The 19,090-nt window shown below is 39.8% G+C and overlaps 1 protein-coding gene across 5 annotated transcripts in view; it reads left to right on the top strand.

Moving 5' to 3' along the window:
* The window catches only part of LOC128660070 (uncharacterized), a 124,996-nt gene that overhangs the window by 63,229 nt on the left and 42,677 nt on the right, over nucleotides 1-19,090 (top strand). For 3 of the 5 annotated variants that reach the window (XM_053713682.1, XM_053713680.1, XM_053713678.1), the window contains one exon: nucleotides 14,241-14,318. The exons of 1 other annotated variant lie outside the window; for it this stretch is intronic. In XM_053713682.1, coding sequence (XP_053569657.1) covers nucleotides 14,241-14,318 — 78 coding nt within the window. The remainder of the gene's footprint in view (nucleotides 1-14,240; nucleotides 14,319-19,090) is intronic. One more of the 5 variants, XM_053713679.1, reaches the window with a different exon arrangement.

Genomic DNA, 19,090 nt, shown 5'->3' with positions numbered 1-19,090 from the left:
GGGTTTTTGGTTACGCACACCACAAAAGGACTGTTTAAACTTAACACACATATTGTGGGAGTGCTACCAAAGTGACCAAAATAATTACAAAATAACAAAAGATATTTTGGTGCACATCCAACCACTTAAGTCCACTCTTTCATGGCATATTAGTATATGCTTCTGTCTGCCAAATATACTTACATAGCTTCTAATAAGATTGGGATAAACATCTCACAATAATATGAGCTTATATTTGTGCTGCAAAAACAAATATACTTCTATCTGCTAAATATATTTACATAGTTCAAATAAAATTGAGATTAACATCTTGCAATAGTATTGACTTATATTTATGCTGCAAAAATTTTTTTGCTTTTTAAAAATGCCTTTAAATGAAATGGGATCTTAGTCACACAATATGATCATATTCTGCTAAGCCAGTCTACCACTTACAAGGTGTCCCACATCAGACCGGTCCTATACTAACCAGTTTACACACTGCAGCAAGTCATGTCTACACAGTGTGAAGCTTTCTAGCTTATTGAGTATATTTATCAGGAACACACCTGGGCTGGGTGGCGTGCAGTAACCAAAGGGGAGGGATTTGGTCAGCTCCCTATTTAAGAAATACAACAGAGGGGTTTTTGGTTACGCACACCACAAAAGGACTGTTTAAACTTAACACACATATTGTGGGAGTGCTACCAAAGTGACCAAAATAATTACAAAATAACAAAAGATATTTTGGTGCACATCCAACCACTTAAGTCCACTCTTTCATGGCATATTAGTATATGCTTCTGTCTGCCAAATATACTTACATAGCTTCTAATAAGATTGGGATAAACATCTCACAATAATATGAGCTTATATTTGTGCTGCAAAAACAAATATACTTCTATCTGCTAAATATATTTACATAGTTCAAATAAAATTGAGATTAACATCTTGCAATAGTATTGACTTATATTTATGCTGCAAAAATTTTTTTGCTTTTTAAAAATGCCTTTAAATGAAATGGGATCTTAGTCACACAATATGATCATATTCTGCTAAGCCAGTCTACCACTTACAAGGTGTCCCACATCAGACCGGTCCTATACTAACCAGTTTACACACTGCAGCAAGTCATGTCTACACAGTGTGAAGCTTTCTAGCTTATTGAGTATATTTATCAGGAACACACCTGGGCTGGGTGGCGTGCAGTAACCAAAGGGGAGGGATTTGGTCAGCTCCCTATTTAAGAAATACAACAGAGGGGTTTTTGGTTACGCACACCACAAAAGGACTGTTTAAACTTAACACACATATTGTGGGAGTGCTACCAAAGTGACCAAAATAATTACAAAACAACAAAAGATATTTTGGTGCACATCCAACCACTTAAGTCCACTCTTTCATGGCATATTAGTATATGCTTCTGTCTGCCAAATATACTTACATAGCTTCTAATAAGATTGGGATAAACATCTCACAATAATATGAGCTTATATTTGTGCTGCAAAAACAAATATACTTCTATCTGCTAAATATATTTACATAGTTCAAATAAAATTGAGATTAACATCTTGCAATAGTATTGACTTATATTTATGCTGCAAAAAAATTTTTGCAGCATAAATATAAGTCAATACTATTGCAAGATGTTAATCTCAATTTTATTTGAACTATGTAAATATATTTAGCAGATAGAAGTATATTTGTTTTTGCAGCACAAATATAAGCTCATATTATTGTGAGATGTTTATCCCAATCTTATTAGAAGCTATGTAAGTATATTTGGCAGACAGAAGCATATACTAATATGCCATGAAAGAGTGGACTTAAGTGGTTGGATGTGCACCAAAATATCTTTTGTTATTTTGTAATTATTTTGGTCACTTTGGTAGCACTCCCACAATATGTGTGTTAAGTTTAAACAGTCCTTTTGTGGTGTGCGTAACCAAAAACCCCTCTGTTGTATTTCTTAAATAGGGAGCTGACCAAATCCCTCCCCTTTGGTTACTGCACGCCACCCAGCCCAGGTGTGTTCCTGATAAATATACTCAATAAGCTAGAAAGCTTCACACTGTGTAGACATGACTTGCTGCAGTGTGTAAACTGGTTAGTATAGGACCGGTCTGATGTGGGACACCTTGTAAGTGGTAGACTGGCTTAGCAGAATATGATCATATTGTGTGACTAAGATCCCATTTCATTTAAAGGCATTTTTAAAAAGCAAAAAAATTTTTGCAGCATAAATATAAGTCAATACTATTGCAAGATGTTAATCTCAATTTTATTTGAACTATGTAAATATATTTAGCAGATAGAAGTATATTTGTTTTTGCAGCACAAATATAAGCTCATATTATTGTGAGATGTTTATCCCAATCTTATTAGAAGCTATGTAAGTATATTTGGCAGACAGAAGCATATACTAATATGCCATGAAAGAGTGGACTTAAGTGGTTGGATGTGCACCAAAATATCTTTTGTTATTTTGTAATTATTTTGGTCACTTTGGTAGCACTCCCACAATATGTGTGTTAAGTTTAAACAGTCCTTTTGTGGTGTGCGTAACCAAAAACCCCTCTGTTGTATTTCTTAAATAGGGAGCTGACCAAATCCCTCCCCTTTGGTTACTGCACGCCACCCAGCCCAGGTGTGTTCCTGATAAATATACTCAATAAGCTAGAAAGCTTCACACTGTGTAGACATGACTTGCTGCAGTGTGTAAACTGGTTAGTATAGGACCGGTCTGATGTGGGACACCTTGTAAGTGGTAGACTGGCTTAGCAGAATATGATCATATTGTGTGACTAAGATCCCATTTCATTTAAAGGCATTTTTAAAAAGCAAAAAAAATTTTGCAGCATAAATATAAGTCAATACTATTGCAAGATGTTAATCTCAATTTTATTTGAACTATGTAAATATATTTAGCAGATAGAAGTATATTTGTTTTTGCAGCACAAATATAAGCTCATATTATTGTGAGATGTTTATCCCAATCTTATTAGAAGCTATGTAAGTATATTTGGCAGACAGAAGCATATACTAATATGCCATGAAAGAGTGGACTTAAGTGGTTGGATGTGCACCAAAATATCTTTTGTTATTTTGTAATTATTTTGGTCACTTTGGTAGCACTCCCACAATATGTGTGTTAAGTTTAAACAGTCCTTTTGTGGTGTGCGTAACCAAAAACCCCTCTGTTGTATTTCTTAAATAGGGAGCTGACCAAATCCCTCCCCTTTGGTTACTGCACGCCACCCAGCCCAGGTGTGTTCCTGATAAATATACTCAATAAGCTAGAAAGCTTCACACTGTGTAGACATGACTTGCTGCAGTGTGTAAACTGGTTAGTATAGGACCGGTCTGATGTGGGACACCTTGTAAGTGGTAGACTGGCTTAGCAGAATATGATCATATTGTGTGACTAAGATCCCATTTCATTTAAAGGCATTTTTAAAAAGCAAAAAAATTTTTGCAGCATAAATATAAGTCAATACTATTGCAAGATGTTAATCTCAATTTTATTTGAACTATGTAAATATATTTAGCAGATAGAAGTATATTTGTTTTTGCAGCACAAATATAAGCTCATATTATTGTGAGATGTTTATCCCAATCTTATTAGAAGCTATGTAAGTATATTTGGCAGACAGAAGCATATACTAATATGCCATGAAAGAGTGGACTTAAGTGGTTGGATGTGCACCAAAATATCTTTTGTTATTTTGTAATTATTTTGGTCACTTTGGTAGCACTCCCACAATATGTGTGTTAAGTTTAAACAGTCCTTTTGTGGTGTGCGTAACCAAAAACCCCTCTGTTGTATTTCTTAAATAGGGAGCTGACCAAATCCCTCCCCTTTGGTTACTGCACGCCACCCAGCCCAGGTGTGTTCCTGATAAATATACTCAATAAGCTAGAAAGCTTCACACTGTGTAGACATGACTTGCTGCAGTGTGTAAACTGGTTAGTATAGGACCGGTCTGATGTGGGACACCTTGTAAGTGGTAGACTGGCTTAGCAGAATATGATCATATTGTGTGACTAAGATCCCATTTCATTTAAAGGCATTTTTAAAAAGCAAAAAAATTTTTGCAGCATAAATATAAGTCAATACTATTGCAAGATGTTAATCTCAATTTTATTTGAACTATGTAAATATATTTAGCAGATAGAAGTATATTTGTTTTTGCAGCACAAATATAAGCTCATATTATTGTGAGATGTTTATCCCAATCTTATTAGAAGCTATGTAAGTATATTTGGCAGACAGAAGCATATACTAATATGCCATGAAAGAGTGGACTTAAGTGGTTGGATGTGCACCAAAATATCTTTTGTTATTTTGTAATTATTTTGGTCACTTTGGTAGCACTCCCACAATATGTGTGTTAAGTTTAAACAGTCCTTTTGTGGTGTGCGTAACCAAAAACCCCTCTGTTGTATTTCTTAGCTTTACTGAGCACACATCAAAGACAGTTTTCTGGGGGGCAGTGGAAAAAAACACAATTGTCCTAGTTAAATTGCAGACAAAGCAGACAAAATATGTAATGAAAGCACATTGTTTTCTTCTACTCTAAAATCAATACTAATTCTTTAATTATATGTCCCTTTTATTACCTTAAACATGTTCTATCATTTTTTTTCTTTTAAAAGGATAGTCTAGTCCAAATTAAACTTTCATGATTCAGATAGGGCATGTAATTTTAAATTAAATTTGCTTTGTTCTTTTGGTATTCTTAGTTGAAAGCTAAACCTAGAAGGCTAATATGCTAATTTCTATGCCCTTGAATGCATTTTGACAGTTTTTCACAGCTAGAGGGCGTTAGTTCATGTGTATCAAACGATCTGAGATAAGGGGCAGTCTGCAGAGGCTTTGATACAAGGTAATCACAGAGGTAAAAAGTATTTCCATCTTAATATGAGGAGAGTCCACAGCTTCATTCCTTGTGGGAAATACAGAACCTGGCCACCAGGAGGGGGCAAAGACACCCACCTCCCCCTCTCCCCTCATCTCCCAGTCATTCTTTGCCTTTCGTCACAGGAGGATGGCAGAGAAGTGTCGGAAGATTCGGAGTAGTCTCTTATGGAGGGTAGTACTCCGAGATAGGACTGGAGTTTAAGTAGTCTTGTCAGCCTTTCAGTGAGAGCATTGACGAAAGTTAGAGTCTGGAGATGCAGGGAGAGTCTTTCTGCGAACCCATCCAGAATCATATTAACAGCTCCTTAAGCTATCAGGGTTGACGAGTTTCACTGCTTACTTTCTTTACTCAACTCCATGTCAGAAGCGCTGCTACAATCTGTCAAACTTGAAGGACCGTGTCACTGTTCCATGGCATAGATTCCTTTAAGATCGTTTCATTACTTTACACACATGTTAACGATAGAAGATAGGGTCACAGTGGGACTCCTTTATCTTTATGGAATCAAGGGTTAATATCTCCTGAGGGGGATTATTGAACAGTGAGGATTTTTAATCATATTTGTTATGTGATTTCGACTGCTTATGTGTAAAAACGTTTGGGCTCTTAGGCTGATACAGAACGTACAGGTTATTTCCATTTTGAGAGCTGCGCAGTTTCTTTATATTAAAATGTTGCGCTTTTTCCTTAGCATAGCCAGGCCCTGCATGTGCACCATGTGACCGGGAGTGGTCACGTGTTTTTTTCCCCGCTTCCGATTCCTGACCGGGTGTCTGCAGAGAGGAGCATCTTCTCTAGCTGTCTGGGTCATAGGAGGTGGTGAGTGCCCCAGCCATTGGGGGTATAAGGTGCCAGTTGTTTTTCTCCGTAATATTATGTGATATAGACGCGTTATGGAGGATTCTGATATTTTAGAGGGGGATCCCTCCGATACAGAATTTGTTACCTGTGTATATTGTGAGGAGGCCCAGGTAATCCAGCCCTCTCAATTATGTTCCATATGCCCCAATAGGGTATTCTCATCAACCAATGTTGAGATGTTAGAGACCACTGAGCCATCTGCCTCTGAGGATTCTTCGTCCAGTGAGGTGTGTTCCCTAGATTCTGTTCCTACATATGCAATTTTCCCGAGTTCCGATCCTTTCGCCTGTAAGGGGTTTGTTTCCACCAGAGGTTACTAAGCAGTTCCACATGGCCATCTCTGCGGCCTTAGCGATGTTACCTTTTCCTTCTACGCGTAAGCGAAGGAGTAATTCGGGCTCTCATGCCTCTGGACATTTCTGTAAAATAACGATTGTGTCCGATCAGTCCTCTGGGGATGCAGTTCCCTCTGAGGCCTCAGAGGGAGAACCTCCAGAGTCGGAGTCTGCTGACATGGGTCCTCCGACTGCGGAGGGCTTATCATCTAGATTGGCACGCCTGCGTTTACTCCTTAGAGAGGTTTTGGCGATATTAAAGGTTCCCAGTACTGATCAGTTAGTTGAATCTCAATTCCCTTAATCTAATATCGATCTTAACTAGACGAGGGGAGGATGGGATCCTATTCCTTGTCGTCTTGTTTTTCTTTTGTTTTATTGTTTATTTAGAATCCCAGTTCCGAGCTCTATGGGGGATTGTGTCGTATGACAGGCAGGACCAGTTTTTTGTTTGCATACTCCTTTTTCAGGGCCTGTTTTCTTTTACTTTGCTTTTCCGTTCTGGATAGTTTGTTGTTTTTCAGAGCTCTGGGTTGTTATAGAAACTCTTCTTAAAGACGTTTCGTCACATGGGATTTTTGGTACTATAGACTTTGATCATTCGAGATTGTTGGAAACCTCCGGTGGAAGCTTACAGAATTCTGTTCGAGGTGATAGTTTCCCCCGATGATTTCAAATAAAAAAAAATGTAAGCCTCTGAGCTTTATTTCTTTAATTTGATTATCAGTTGTTCTAGCTTTGCTGGAACTTATTAGTTTCGTTTTCGCCTTGGATTGTTCTGGCAGATACGTTGTATCCCAGATAACAGACAGGACCTGTTGTAGATACTAGTTTGGTTTGCTCCTTTTTTCCAACCAGAGAAGGAGTTTTTTTTCTACATTTACGGTCCAGGTACAGCAGGACAATCTACCCTAATTAACAGGCTGGTCCTGTTTAGGTATTATCTGGGGTGGGTGCTTGATACTGGATCATACAGATCTAGGGGTCCTAGAGGTCGGAACTAGGCTTCTTTCTCGGCAGTTGTCTTCTCAGAGAAAAAGAAGTTTGTCAAGTGACCTTTGGAGTCCTTGTCCTGGTGTCTATCGCACTGTGGGAATATTTTCCTTCTCTGTGGTGAATGCCCTAATAGGGGGATGATCTTCCCTTCCTAAGTGGGTTCTATGATTTTAAAGCAGAGCTTATTAGTTCTTCTTTTCGTTGGAAAATGTAAGGTTCATAATTTTTTAGCAAAATCCGGTTCTTAGGAACCGTTTCTTACAGTAAACCTCGTTCTGATCCTAGGTTTCCTTCTTTGGATCTGTGGGTTAAGGTGGCAGTATCCTGCTTACAGATTTTACAGTAGTCCCAGGTCTCGGCTTTTATGGGTTTCTAACCTTCATCTGCTTATAGACCTTTTGGGTTTTTCTTGTGTCTTTACGATCCTCAGAGTTGGATCTAGATCGGAGTTGCTGGTGTAGACACCATGGTGAATGTTGGATGCTGTCTTTGTCTTATAACCAGGAATTTTTCCTTAGTTCTTGCAAAATTTACCCTTCGGGTTATGCCCTCCAGTCCCCCTTCTGGTTTTCGTTGACACGGGGGTGGATAGTGATATACACAGCCGAGGTCGAGACTTCGGCATGGAGTTGGTGTATCTGTCTTGACAGACTTACATAGTATACCGGTTGGGGAAATCAATCCCAGTGTTCTGTTCAGATCTCCCTGTTCTGAGAATTTTTTCTCTTAAGCTCTTCCAGGGCGGTTTTGACTTTGTCGCTTCTTTGTCCTTGGGGAGAGAGTGTCCTAGGGAGGTCCGTGGGTTGGGAGTTTTCTTTCAATTATTCCTTTGGTTCCTCAGCAAACTTTCTGCTTGGAGGATTGAACATGGAATTGAACGCTTAGGCCAAGAGTTCAAATCCAGCTGTGGCTATGTACTCTTCATAATGCATGACCTACTTTTTCTTGTATGAAGAGCGGGGATTTCCTTGGCTTAAGGCCAGGTTTTCCAGGATCCTTCCTCTCTCCAGGATGCCCTGGAGAAGGGCCTTTTCTGTGGCTCCCTTAGGGGACAGATTTTGGCCATATCTGTTTTACTGCTCGAGAGGCTCACAGAGGTTCTAGATGTCCAGTCTTTGGTTCAGGCTTTGACTATATCAGGCCTGTGTTTAGATCTAGTGCTCCTCTTGGGAGTTAACATCTTGTTCTAAGTTTTGCAGAAGGCTCCGTTTAGGCTTATGTATGGTGTTGACATTAAGATTTTCTGTTTTGGAGGGGTTTTTTTCTACTGACTATTGCTTCGGCTCGTAGAGTTCTGAGATAGCTGCCTTGCATTGTGAGTTCCCTTACCTAGTTTTTTATGCGACTAAGGCTGTTTTTTTCCGTACTGGATTAGGTTTTCTCCTATGGTTGTTTCAGATTGCAACATCAATCAGGAGATTGTGGTTCCTTCCTTGTGTTCTAATCTTTCTCTTCGAAGGAGCGGTTATTTCATAACTGGGATGTGGTTTGGGCCTTGAAGTTCTGTCTCCAGGCTACAAGGGTGTTTCGTCAGATTTTTTTTCCTTGTTTGTGTCTATTCTGGGCAGCGTAATGGGCAGTATGCCTTCTATGCTTCTTTGTTTTTCTGGTTGAGGAGCATTACTCGCTTAGCTTATGAGTCAGCGGGACACAAGCCTCCTCAGAGGATGAAGGCTTATTCAACTAGAGCTGTGGTTTCCTCTTGGGTCTTTTGAGAATGAGGCCTCTATGGATTAGATTGTAGGGTGGCTACCTGGTCCTCCTTCCATACTTTTTAAAAGTTTTACAAATTTGAAATTTTTGCTTCTGCTGAAGCAGCTTTTGGGAGAAAGGTTTTGCAGGCTGTGTTGCCCTCAGAATAGGGTCCGCCTCTCTTTTACCCTCCCATTTTAATTCAGTGTCTTCTAGAGCTTGGGTATATGTTTCCCACAAGTAAGGAATGATGCTGTGGACTCTCCTCATATTAAGATGGAAAACTGAAATTATGCTTACCTGATAATTTCCTTTCCGATGGAAAACTTAAATTATGCTTACCTGATAATTTCCTTTCCATCTGTGTAAGGAGAGTCCACGGCCCCCGCACGTTTTCTCCGTTGGGCGGACCAAAATTTTTTGTTCTTCTGGCACCATTTATACCTTGATATTTCTCCTACTGTTCCTTGTTCCCTCGGCAGAATGACTGGGGGATGAGGGGAGTAGGGGAGGTATTTAAGCCTTTGGCTGGGTTGTCTTTGCCTCCTCCTGGTGGCCAGGTTCTGTATTTCCCACAAGTAAGCAATGCAGCCGTGAACTCTCCTCATACAGATGGAAAGGAAATTATCAGGTAAGCATAATGTATGTTATTTCTATAACAGTGTTGTTTATGCAAAACTGGGGAATGGGTAATAAAGGGATTATCTATCTTTTTAAACTAGAAAATGTTTAGTGTTTACTGTTCCTTTAATGATTCAGCTTACACTCATTGTATAAAGAAGAGTTTTTAACACCCTTAATTAATGGCCTATATGAACCCTTAAAGGGATAGTCTGGTCCAAAATAAATGTTCATGATTCAGGTAGATCAGCAATTTTAAAGGGACATTATACACTAGATTTTTCTTTGCATAAATGTTTTGTAGATGATCCATTTATATAACCTATACAAGTTTTTTTTAAATGGATAGTTTTGCTTATTTTTAAATAACATTGTGCTGATTTTCAGACTCCTAACCAAGCCTCAAAGTTTTAGGAGAATACCGACGTATACCTACTCCAGTTTGCTCCTGTTTGTGTAAAGAGTCTTTTCAAATGCAGGGATAGGGGGGAGTGTCTGCTAGTTCCCACTTGCAGTGGGTGTTCCAGTAACCTTTTAAAGAGAGCTAAACTGGAACCTTCTAAGTAAGTTTTTAAACTGTTTTATACTGGATTTTAGACTCTCATTTTAGATCAAAGACTCTCATTTTAGCCACTTCTTAAATCATTCAAGGTAGCACCAGTGGCGGATCCAGGGGGGGGGGGGGCAACGGGGCAATTGCCCCCCCGAGAATATACTGAGAGAGGGCTTCCCTATTCCGCCGGCTCATAGTCATTATGGGCCTTCTTGGCTATTGATTGGCCTGGACACTGTTAAAACATGGCTTCGGTCACGAATGTCAGAAGTTCTGACATTCGTGACCGAAGCCATGTTTTAACAGTGTCCAGGTCAATCAGCTATCGCGGCACTGCTGAGCGCCGGTGACGTCACACGCCGGCGCTCAGACTCAGCGCGGTATATATTAGCGTAAGCCGTGTGCACTGCTAGAAGACGTCACACGCCAGACTATTTAATAACAGTCTTTTGGTGACTTTGATATCCTCACCTCCATATTCTCAATTACTTCCTTAACAACTCTGACACTAATCTGTATGATAACATTTAAGCCTTGGTGTTATCACAAGATATTAGTCTTACATTTACAAATTACAGAATTATAAAGTCTGCTAGTTTATTATATCCATTAACCTCTCATTTCAGCTACACAGGAGAGGCAATTCTGACAAAATACTAAGCCTATAACATTTTTTATAAACTAGCATGGAACCCACAGAACTACCCCAAGTTGTTTATAACCTTAACCAAAAGGTAGATCAAATGGGGCAGGCAATATTGGACCTACAGGTTGAAAACCAGGTATTGAGAGAACTAATTAAAGATATAAAAGAACAACATAACTCAAGCCCTGAGCCACAAGTAAGTTTGCCTGAACTTTTTTCTGGAGACAGAAGGTTATATAGGCAAATTATGGATTTAAAAATTTAGAAACAGGTGACATTTAACCACATATAACTTTATTATTTAACAGTTTTGTAGACTTTTTTATCAGGAGTTTGTATACTGATTATAGAACAGAATATTCACAGACAAAATCGTAACAAACCATACACAATTATGGTCCATAGGAAAGCATTGAGAAACCGCTGATGTCGGATGGGGAAGTGCCCCTCCCGAGACCAGGCTCTGGATCCGCCACTGGGTAGCACTGCCATCCGGAATGAACATTTAGTCCCCTCGGGCTGAGTGTGCCTAGCTCATAGATTAATCTTGCCTCCTTCTGCAAAAGGACCCTGGCTCTGTCTCCCTCTCTTCTTAATTTGGGGACATGATCTATGAGGCAAAATCTCAGATCCTTCACTGTGTGACCTGCCTCCATGAAGTGTCGAGCCACTGGTAAATCAGACTTCCCTTTTTGTATGGCTGTCCGGATGCTCGACCGATGTTTCGCCATTTTTGTTCTTGTGTCATCCACGGTCTTGCCTGTGTAGAACCTCCCACAGGGGGAATTAAGAAGATAAATGTATTTATGTGTATATATATATATTGACAGACATATATTTATATACATACACATATAAAGACATAATATATAAATATATATATATATAATTAGCCGGCAGGCCAGCACTCCAACTATTGAGGTGTAGTTACCACCTGGGTGCTATCCTCTAGTGCACATTTATCTATTTCTTCTCATAGGAGGGCACTCTCAGGATTTAAACATCAATAAATCTTTATTTGCAATTCATTTAGTAATAGCTCAATTGTCAAAGTTTCGGCCCCTGATTGGGCCTTTCTCAAGACAAAAATGTTCTGAAAATACAAGATAGAAAAAAACACACATTTCAACAATAAATACAAATAACAATAGTGACACCCCACACCCCATAAAACATTTTACTCTACATTCTGAGAATTAGAACATAATATAGTAGTTATTTGATCGTGGCCACTGGCATCAGCTAATTAGGAATAAAGCAGCAAACCTCAAATATACATTTCAAGGAACATAGCCAATAGTATAAAGAGCAACTTCCTAAGTTCACCCGTTGAACCACTCATAACTAACTCATATCAAGATCAGATCACACTACCTTTAGCGAGATAGCCGGATACCCAGCATAACATGGCCTGCTAACCATATATCGTTAGAATCCCATGCAATTTAATAGTATAGCTAGTCATGGTAATAAGCCGCTCAGACTTGCAAGTGTACTCAGCTGCCAGAATACCTAATAACAACTAAGTCAGATAATAATGTGACATGTCTTACAGCAGCATGTAAAAAACACACAACAGCACCCCTATGCTATAAACTCTAAGGGCACCACTATAATACAAACGATAACATTATAACCAGCCATGGAACAGGCAGCAGGGCATAGTGCTGCACATCCTCTATCTGAATATATCCAGAGCCGAACAGCACTTTCAACTCCCGGCTTACATCGCCGGCACAAAAACTTTCTGGGAAACAGAACAGCCGACCATTTAGACACCCATACTATACAAAAGGCGATAGATGGAGTAAAAGGGACAGTCAACACCAGAATTTTTGTTGTTTTAAAAGATAGATAATCCCTTAATTACCCTTTCCCTAGTTTTGCATAACCAACACAGTTATAATAATACACGTTTTACCTCTGTAATTACCTTGTATCTAAGCCCCTGCTGACTGCCCCCTTATTTCAGTTCTTTTGACTGACTTGCATTTTAGCCAATTAGTGCTCACTCCAAGGTAAATTCATGTGCATGAGCTCAATGTTATCTATATGAAACACACAAACTAACGCTCTCCAGTGGTGAAAAACTGTCAAAATGCATTTAGATTAGAGGCAGGCTTCAAGGTCTAAGACATTAGCATATGAACCTCCTAGGTTTAGCTTTCAACTAAGAATACTAAGAGACCAAAGCAAAATTGGTGATAAAAGTAAATTGGAAAGTTGTTTAAAATTGCATTCTCTATTTAAATCATAAAAGATTTTTCTGGACTCGACGGTACACTAAATACAAGCCTGTCGGTGGTCCTGCTGTGTGATCAACCCTCACTGTGTGGAACCCATGGTGCTTACATTTTTGTGTGGCTTGCTCTGGGGTTATTTAGTCCCCCCCCAGCAGAAAAGGGACTGTTGCACCTTAACTGGGTGAGACTGTGACAGAGGAGGAGTCTCAAGCCCAAAGGCAATCATTCAATCCTTCATTGGATTTAATTTGCTTTAATTAACCAAAGTGAACAGATTATATACATATAAATACAGTGTGTGTATAATACAATATTAATTGTGAGGGGGTGGAAGTTTTTGTGAGTTCCCACACTTTATTTGTGTGTAGGACTTGACCCCTGTATGTATGCATGTATGTATAACCAAAAATCCATTAAATAAATAGAACTTATTCTGCTATGTGAAGAACATTGGAATGTGAAATATTAATTATGTTGGTTTAGCGCACTTGAGAAAAGGCTTTGGGTTTGCGCTACTTGTTGGGTGTTAGTAGTTTTTTTTTTTTTGTCACTTTGTGGTCTTTTGGAGTCTATGGGGAATACGTTAATGCGATCACAATCTTCCAAGTTCGGGTTTTAGTGCGGGAGCGATAAATAGTGCTCCACTTGTAATCTAGCCCTATATTGGTAATTTGCAAATAGTGTAGGGCACCTCTATGTTATGCACCTTTTTTATATTTTTAAAAGCAGATCTATATTTCTAGTATTCCGCGGGATTTTGTGAAACTATTGTTGCATAGGGAATTAGACAAAAGTCTGAGTTACAGAGACACTCGAGTCAAAATTAAACTTTCACGATTCAGACAGAGTAGCAATTTACTTCCGTTAACCAAACCTGCACAGTCTTTTTATATTTACACTTTTTGTGTCACCAGCTCCTACTGAGCATGTGCAGGAATTCACAGCATATACTATATGCATTTGTGATTGGCTGATACAGGGGGTCTGGAAATAGACATAACGGTTACATTTGTCAGAATAAAATCTACTACTCATTTGAAGTTTAGACTTAGGGCTAGATTTATCAAGCTGAGGTGGACAGGGGCGCTTATACGCGCCCCTGTCCGCCGCAGCTTGCCTCTGGCGGGGCAAATTTCCCCAAGCACTACTTTGTGCTATTGCATTGTCTTTTTATCATGTATCTGTTGATTATGTAAATCTACTGTATTTACTGGTCCTTTAAGAGTTATGTTTGCATGTGAGAGGTGACAATGACATTTTCTTGGAGAATAAATGGACAAAGTTTTTATACATCATATAATATCAAGAAATATACAATTACATCTATGCATTCTAACAATTTTGTAAATTTCTCTTATTTCTTAGCCAGTCTCTTTTTTTATTATTAATTAGCAGAGACCTCTTCCTGGACAATTTGGGCCAATAGGGAGAGCGCCAGAATTCATTGAGATAGATGTGCCTGATTTTCAGGTAATCATACAGCGGAAATATTTGTTTGCTAAAACTGCAGCTTTTCTGTTAAATGGCTTAGAAAACAAAGTGAAAGATCAACAAGCTGCCATACAAGTCTTTCTCACCAGGGGCCCGATCCGATATGCAGCGTCGCCCGCAAAAGCCGGCGACGCCAAATATTGCGCTGGTTTGGTATCACATATACGGCGTAACCTAGAAGTTACGCTCGTATATTTCACCCTTTAGCCGTAGTTTTTTGGCCCATAGAATGATATACCAAACCCACGCAGTTTGGTATCCAATATACAGCGTAAGGAAATCTTACTCCATTTTCACCTCACCACAAAATGCAGGCGTAGTAAGCCTTACAATGAGTATTGGAGCCCCGTAACTCCCTAAACTGCCTGCAAAATAAAACCGAACACCTAATGCATGCGCAATGTCTATCTACCTGTCAACTGCAATCCCCCACCGCAATCCCTAATAAAGTGTTTAACCCCTAAACCGCCGCCACCTATATTATATGTATTACCCCCTAATCTAACCCCCCTACACCGCCGCCACCTATATTATATGTATTACCCCCTAATCTAACCCCCCTACACTGCCGCCACCTATATTATATGCATTACCCCCTAATCTGACCCCCTTACGCCGCCGTCACCTATATTATATGCATTACCCCCTAATCTGACCCCCTTACGCCGCCGTCACCTATATTAAATTTATTAACCCCTAATCTGAGCCCCCTACACCGCCGCCACCTATATTAACTCTATTAACCCCTAATCTGACCCCCTTACGCCGCCACCTATATTAAATTTATTAACCCCTAATCTGTGCCCCCTACACCGCCGCCACCTATATTAACTCTATTAACCCCTAATCTGAGCCCCCTACACCGCCACCACCTATTTTAAATATATTAACCCCTAATCTAATCCCCCTACACCGCCACCTATTTTAAATATATTCACTCCTAATATGATCCCCTACATCGCCGCCACCTATTTTAAATATATTAACCCCTAATCTGAGCCCCCTACACCGCCGCCACCTATATTAACTATATTACCACCTAAACCTAAGTCTAACCCTAACACCCCCTAACTTAATTATTATTTAAATAAATCTAAATAATATTAATATTATTAACTAAATTATTCCTATTTAAAACTAAATACTTACCTATAAAATAAACCCTAAGATAGCTACAATATAATTAATAATTACATTGTAGCTATTTTAGGGTTTATATTTATTTTACAGGTAACTTTGTATTTATTTTAACTAGGTACAATATAGCTATTAAATAGTTAATAACTATTTAATAGCTACCTAGTTACAATAATTACAAAATTACCTGTAAAATAAATCCTAACCTAAGTTACCATTACACCTAACACTACCCTATCAATAAATTAATTCAATAAACTACAATTATCTCAACTAAAATACAATTAAACACACTAAACTATATTACAAAAAAACCAAACACTAAATTACAAAAAATAAAAAAGATTACAAGAATTTTAAGATAATTACACCTAATCTAAGCCCCCTAATAAAATAAAAAAGCCCCCCAAAATAATAAAATTTCCCTACCCTAAACTAAATTACAAAAGTAATCAGCTCTATTACCAGCCCTTAAAAGAGCTTTTTGCAGGTCATTGCCCCAAAGTAATCAGCTCTTTTACCTGTAAAAAAAAGAACAAACCCCCCCATTACAACCCACCACCCACACACCCCTACTCTAAAACCCACCCGATCCCCCCTTAAAAAAACCTAAGTCTAACCCCCAAGTGGTCCTTACCTGTCCTGAAGACCGGCGGAGAAGGTCCTGTTCCAGGCGGAGAAATCTTCTTCCAAGCGGCGACCACTTCTTCTTCCAGGAACCAGCCGGCGCGGAGCGTAGGAGTTGAAGACCGATGACCGCGGAGCTGAAGACCGTCCACGCTGGAACTGAAGATCGGCGACGCTGGAACTGAAGACTGCGGAGCCATGGAGCGTGGAGGATCCTCTTCATACGATCTCCGCCGTACACTGGACGGTCTTCAGCTCCGCGGTCATCGGTCTTCAACTCCTCTGCTCTGCGTCGGCTGGTTCCTGGAAGAAGAAGAGGTCGCCGCTTGGAAGAAGATTTCTCCGCCTGGAACAGGACCTTCTCCGCCGGTCTTCAGGACAGGTAAGGACCACTTGGGGGTTAGACTTAGGTTTTTTTAAGGGGGGATCGGGTGGGTTCTAGAGTAGGGGTGTGTGGGTGGTGGGTTGTAATGGGGGGGGTTCTTTTTTTTTACAGGTAAAAGAGCTGATTACTTTGGGGCAATGCCCCGCAAAAGGCCCTTTTAAGGGCTGGTAATAGAGCTGATTACTTTTGTAATTTAGTTTGGGGTAGGGAAATTTTATTATTTTGGGGGGCTTTTTTATTTTATTAGGGGGCTTAGATTAGGTGTAATTAGCTTAAAATTCTTGTAATCTTTTTTTTATTTTTTGTAATATAGTGTTTGTTTTTTGTAATATAGTTTAGAGTATTTAATTGTATTTTAGTTGAGATAATTGTAGTTTATTTAATTAATTTATTGATAGGGTCGTGTTAGGTGTAATGGTAACTTAGGTTAGGATTTATTTTACAGGTAATTTTGTAATTATTTTAACTAGGTAGCTATTAAATAGATATTAACTATTTAATAGCTATTGTACCTAGTTAAAATAAATACAAAGTTACCTGTAAAATAAATATAAACCCTAAAATAGCTACAATGTAATTATTAATTATATTGTAGCTATCTTAGGGTTTATTTTATAGGTAAGTATTTAGTTTTTAAATAGAAATAATTTAGTTAATAATATTAATATTATTTAGATTTATTTAAATAATAATTAACTTAGGGGGTGTTAGGGTTAGACTTAGATTTAGGGGGTAATATAGTTAATATAGGTGGCGACGGTGTAGGGGGCTCAGATTAGGGGTTAATATATTTAAAATAGGTGGCGGCGGTGTAGGGGGATCATATTAGGGGTTAATATATTAAAAATAGGTAGCGGCGGTGTAGAGAGATCATATTAGGGGTTAATATATTTAAAATAGGTGGCAGCGGTGTAGGGGGATTAGATTAGGGGTTAATATATTTAAAATAGGTGTAGGCGGTGTAGGGGGCTCAGATTAGGGGTTAATAGAGTTAATATAGGTGGCGGCGGTGTAGGGGGCTCAGATAGGGGTTAATAGTTAATATAGGTGGCGGCTGTGTAGGGGGCTCAGATTAGGGGTTAATATAGGTGGCGGCGGTGTAGGGGGCTCAGATTAGGGGTTAATAAATTTAATATAGGTGGCGGCGGTGTAAGGGGGTCAGATTAGGGGGTACTACATATAATATAGGTGGTGGCGGTGTAGGGGGGGTCAGATTAGGGGGTAATACATATAATATAGGTGGCAGCGGGGTCCGGGGGCGGCGGTTTAGGGGTTAATACATTTATTGTTAGGAGTGAGAGGGGGGATTGCGGATATAGGGGTATACGTGTCGGGCTATTTTTGGGGGGCGTGTTAGACAGTAACGGCAGATTTAAGACTTTAGTTAGTTTTTTTAGGCGGCGGCAGTTTCTAAAGTGCCGTAAATCACTGGCGACTCCAGAAATTTGTACTTACGCTTATTTCTGGACATCGCTACTTTGTCCGATTTATGGCACTTTATCAACTGTTGGCACCGTATATGTGATAGCTCGCTGTGCGAGGTGAAACTACGGGCGGTGCAGGTTTCCACGATTGCGCCGAAACCTGCGCCGTATATCGGATCGCGCCCCAGGATTCAGTAAGGCAATCAGAAGATGCATACATACTAGACACGAGCAAACATTCGCATCCAACGCCAAATTTATTAGTGTAAAAGTACAGCACAAACAGCTGTGCAAATCCAGATATGTGCGTTGCACTTTTCATTTAAATCTGGCACCAAAAATGCAGCTACCTGCAGCCATGTTTGGCTTACGTTTCAATAGCAAATTCCAATACCATTTTTCTTGGCTCATGCCTAGGCCTCGATCCGATATACAGCGTCGCCCGCAAAAGCCGGCGACGCCAAATTTTGCGCTGGTTTGGTATCGCATATACGGCGTAACATAGAAGTTACGCTCGTATATTTCTGCCTTCGGCTGTAGTTTTTTGGCCCATAGGCAGGTATACCAAACCAGCGCAGTTTGGTATCCAATATACAGCGTAAGGACTTACGTGGCGAAAATGGAGAAATCCTACTCCATTTTCACCTCGCCACAAATTGCAGGCGTAGTAAGCCTTACGCTGTCTATTGGAGCCCCGTAACTCCCTAAACTAGCTGCAAAATAAAACCTAACACCTAACGCATGCGCAATGTCTATCTACCTGTCAACCGCGAACTGCTAAATAAAACCTAACACCTAACGCATGCGCAATACCTATCTACCTGTCAACCGCGAACTGCTAAATAAAACCTAACACCTAACGCATGCGCAATGTCTACCTGTCAACCGCAATCCCCCGCCGCAATCCCTAATAAAGTATTTAACCCCTAAACCGCCGCTCCCGGACCCCGCCGCCACCTACATTAAATGTATAACCCCCTAATGTGAGCCCCTACACCGCCGCCATCTACATTACCTACCCCCTAATGTGAGCCCCTACACCGCCGCCATCTACATTACCTACCCCCTAATGTGAGCCCCTACACCGCCGCCATCTACATTACCTACCCCCTAATGTGAGCCCCTACACCGCCGACATGTACATTACCTACCCCCTAATGTGAGCTCCTACCCCGCCG

Source organism: Bombina bombina, chromosome 5 (assembly GCF_027579735.1).
Source record: "Bombina bombina isolate aBomBom1 chromosome 5, aBomBom1.pri, whole genome shotgun sequence".
Classification (NCBI taxonomy): Eukaryota; Metazoa; Chordata; class Amphibia; order Anura; family Bombinatoridae; genus Bombina; species Bombina bombina.
The sequence above is the reverse complement of the archived record's forward strand: the minus strand, read 5'-3'. Positions and strand labels throughout refer to the sequence as shown.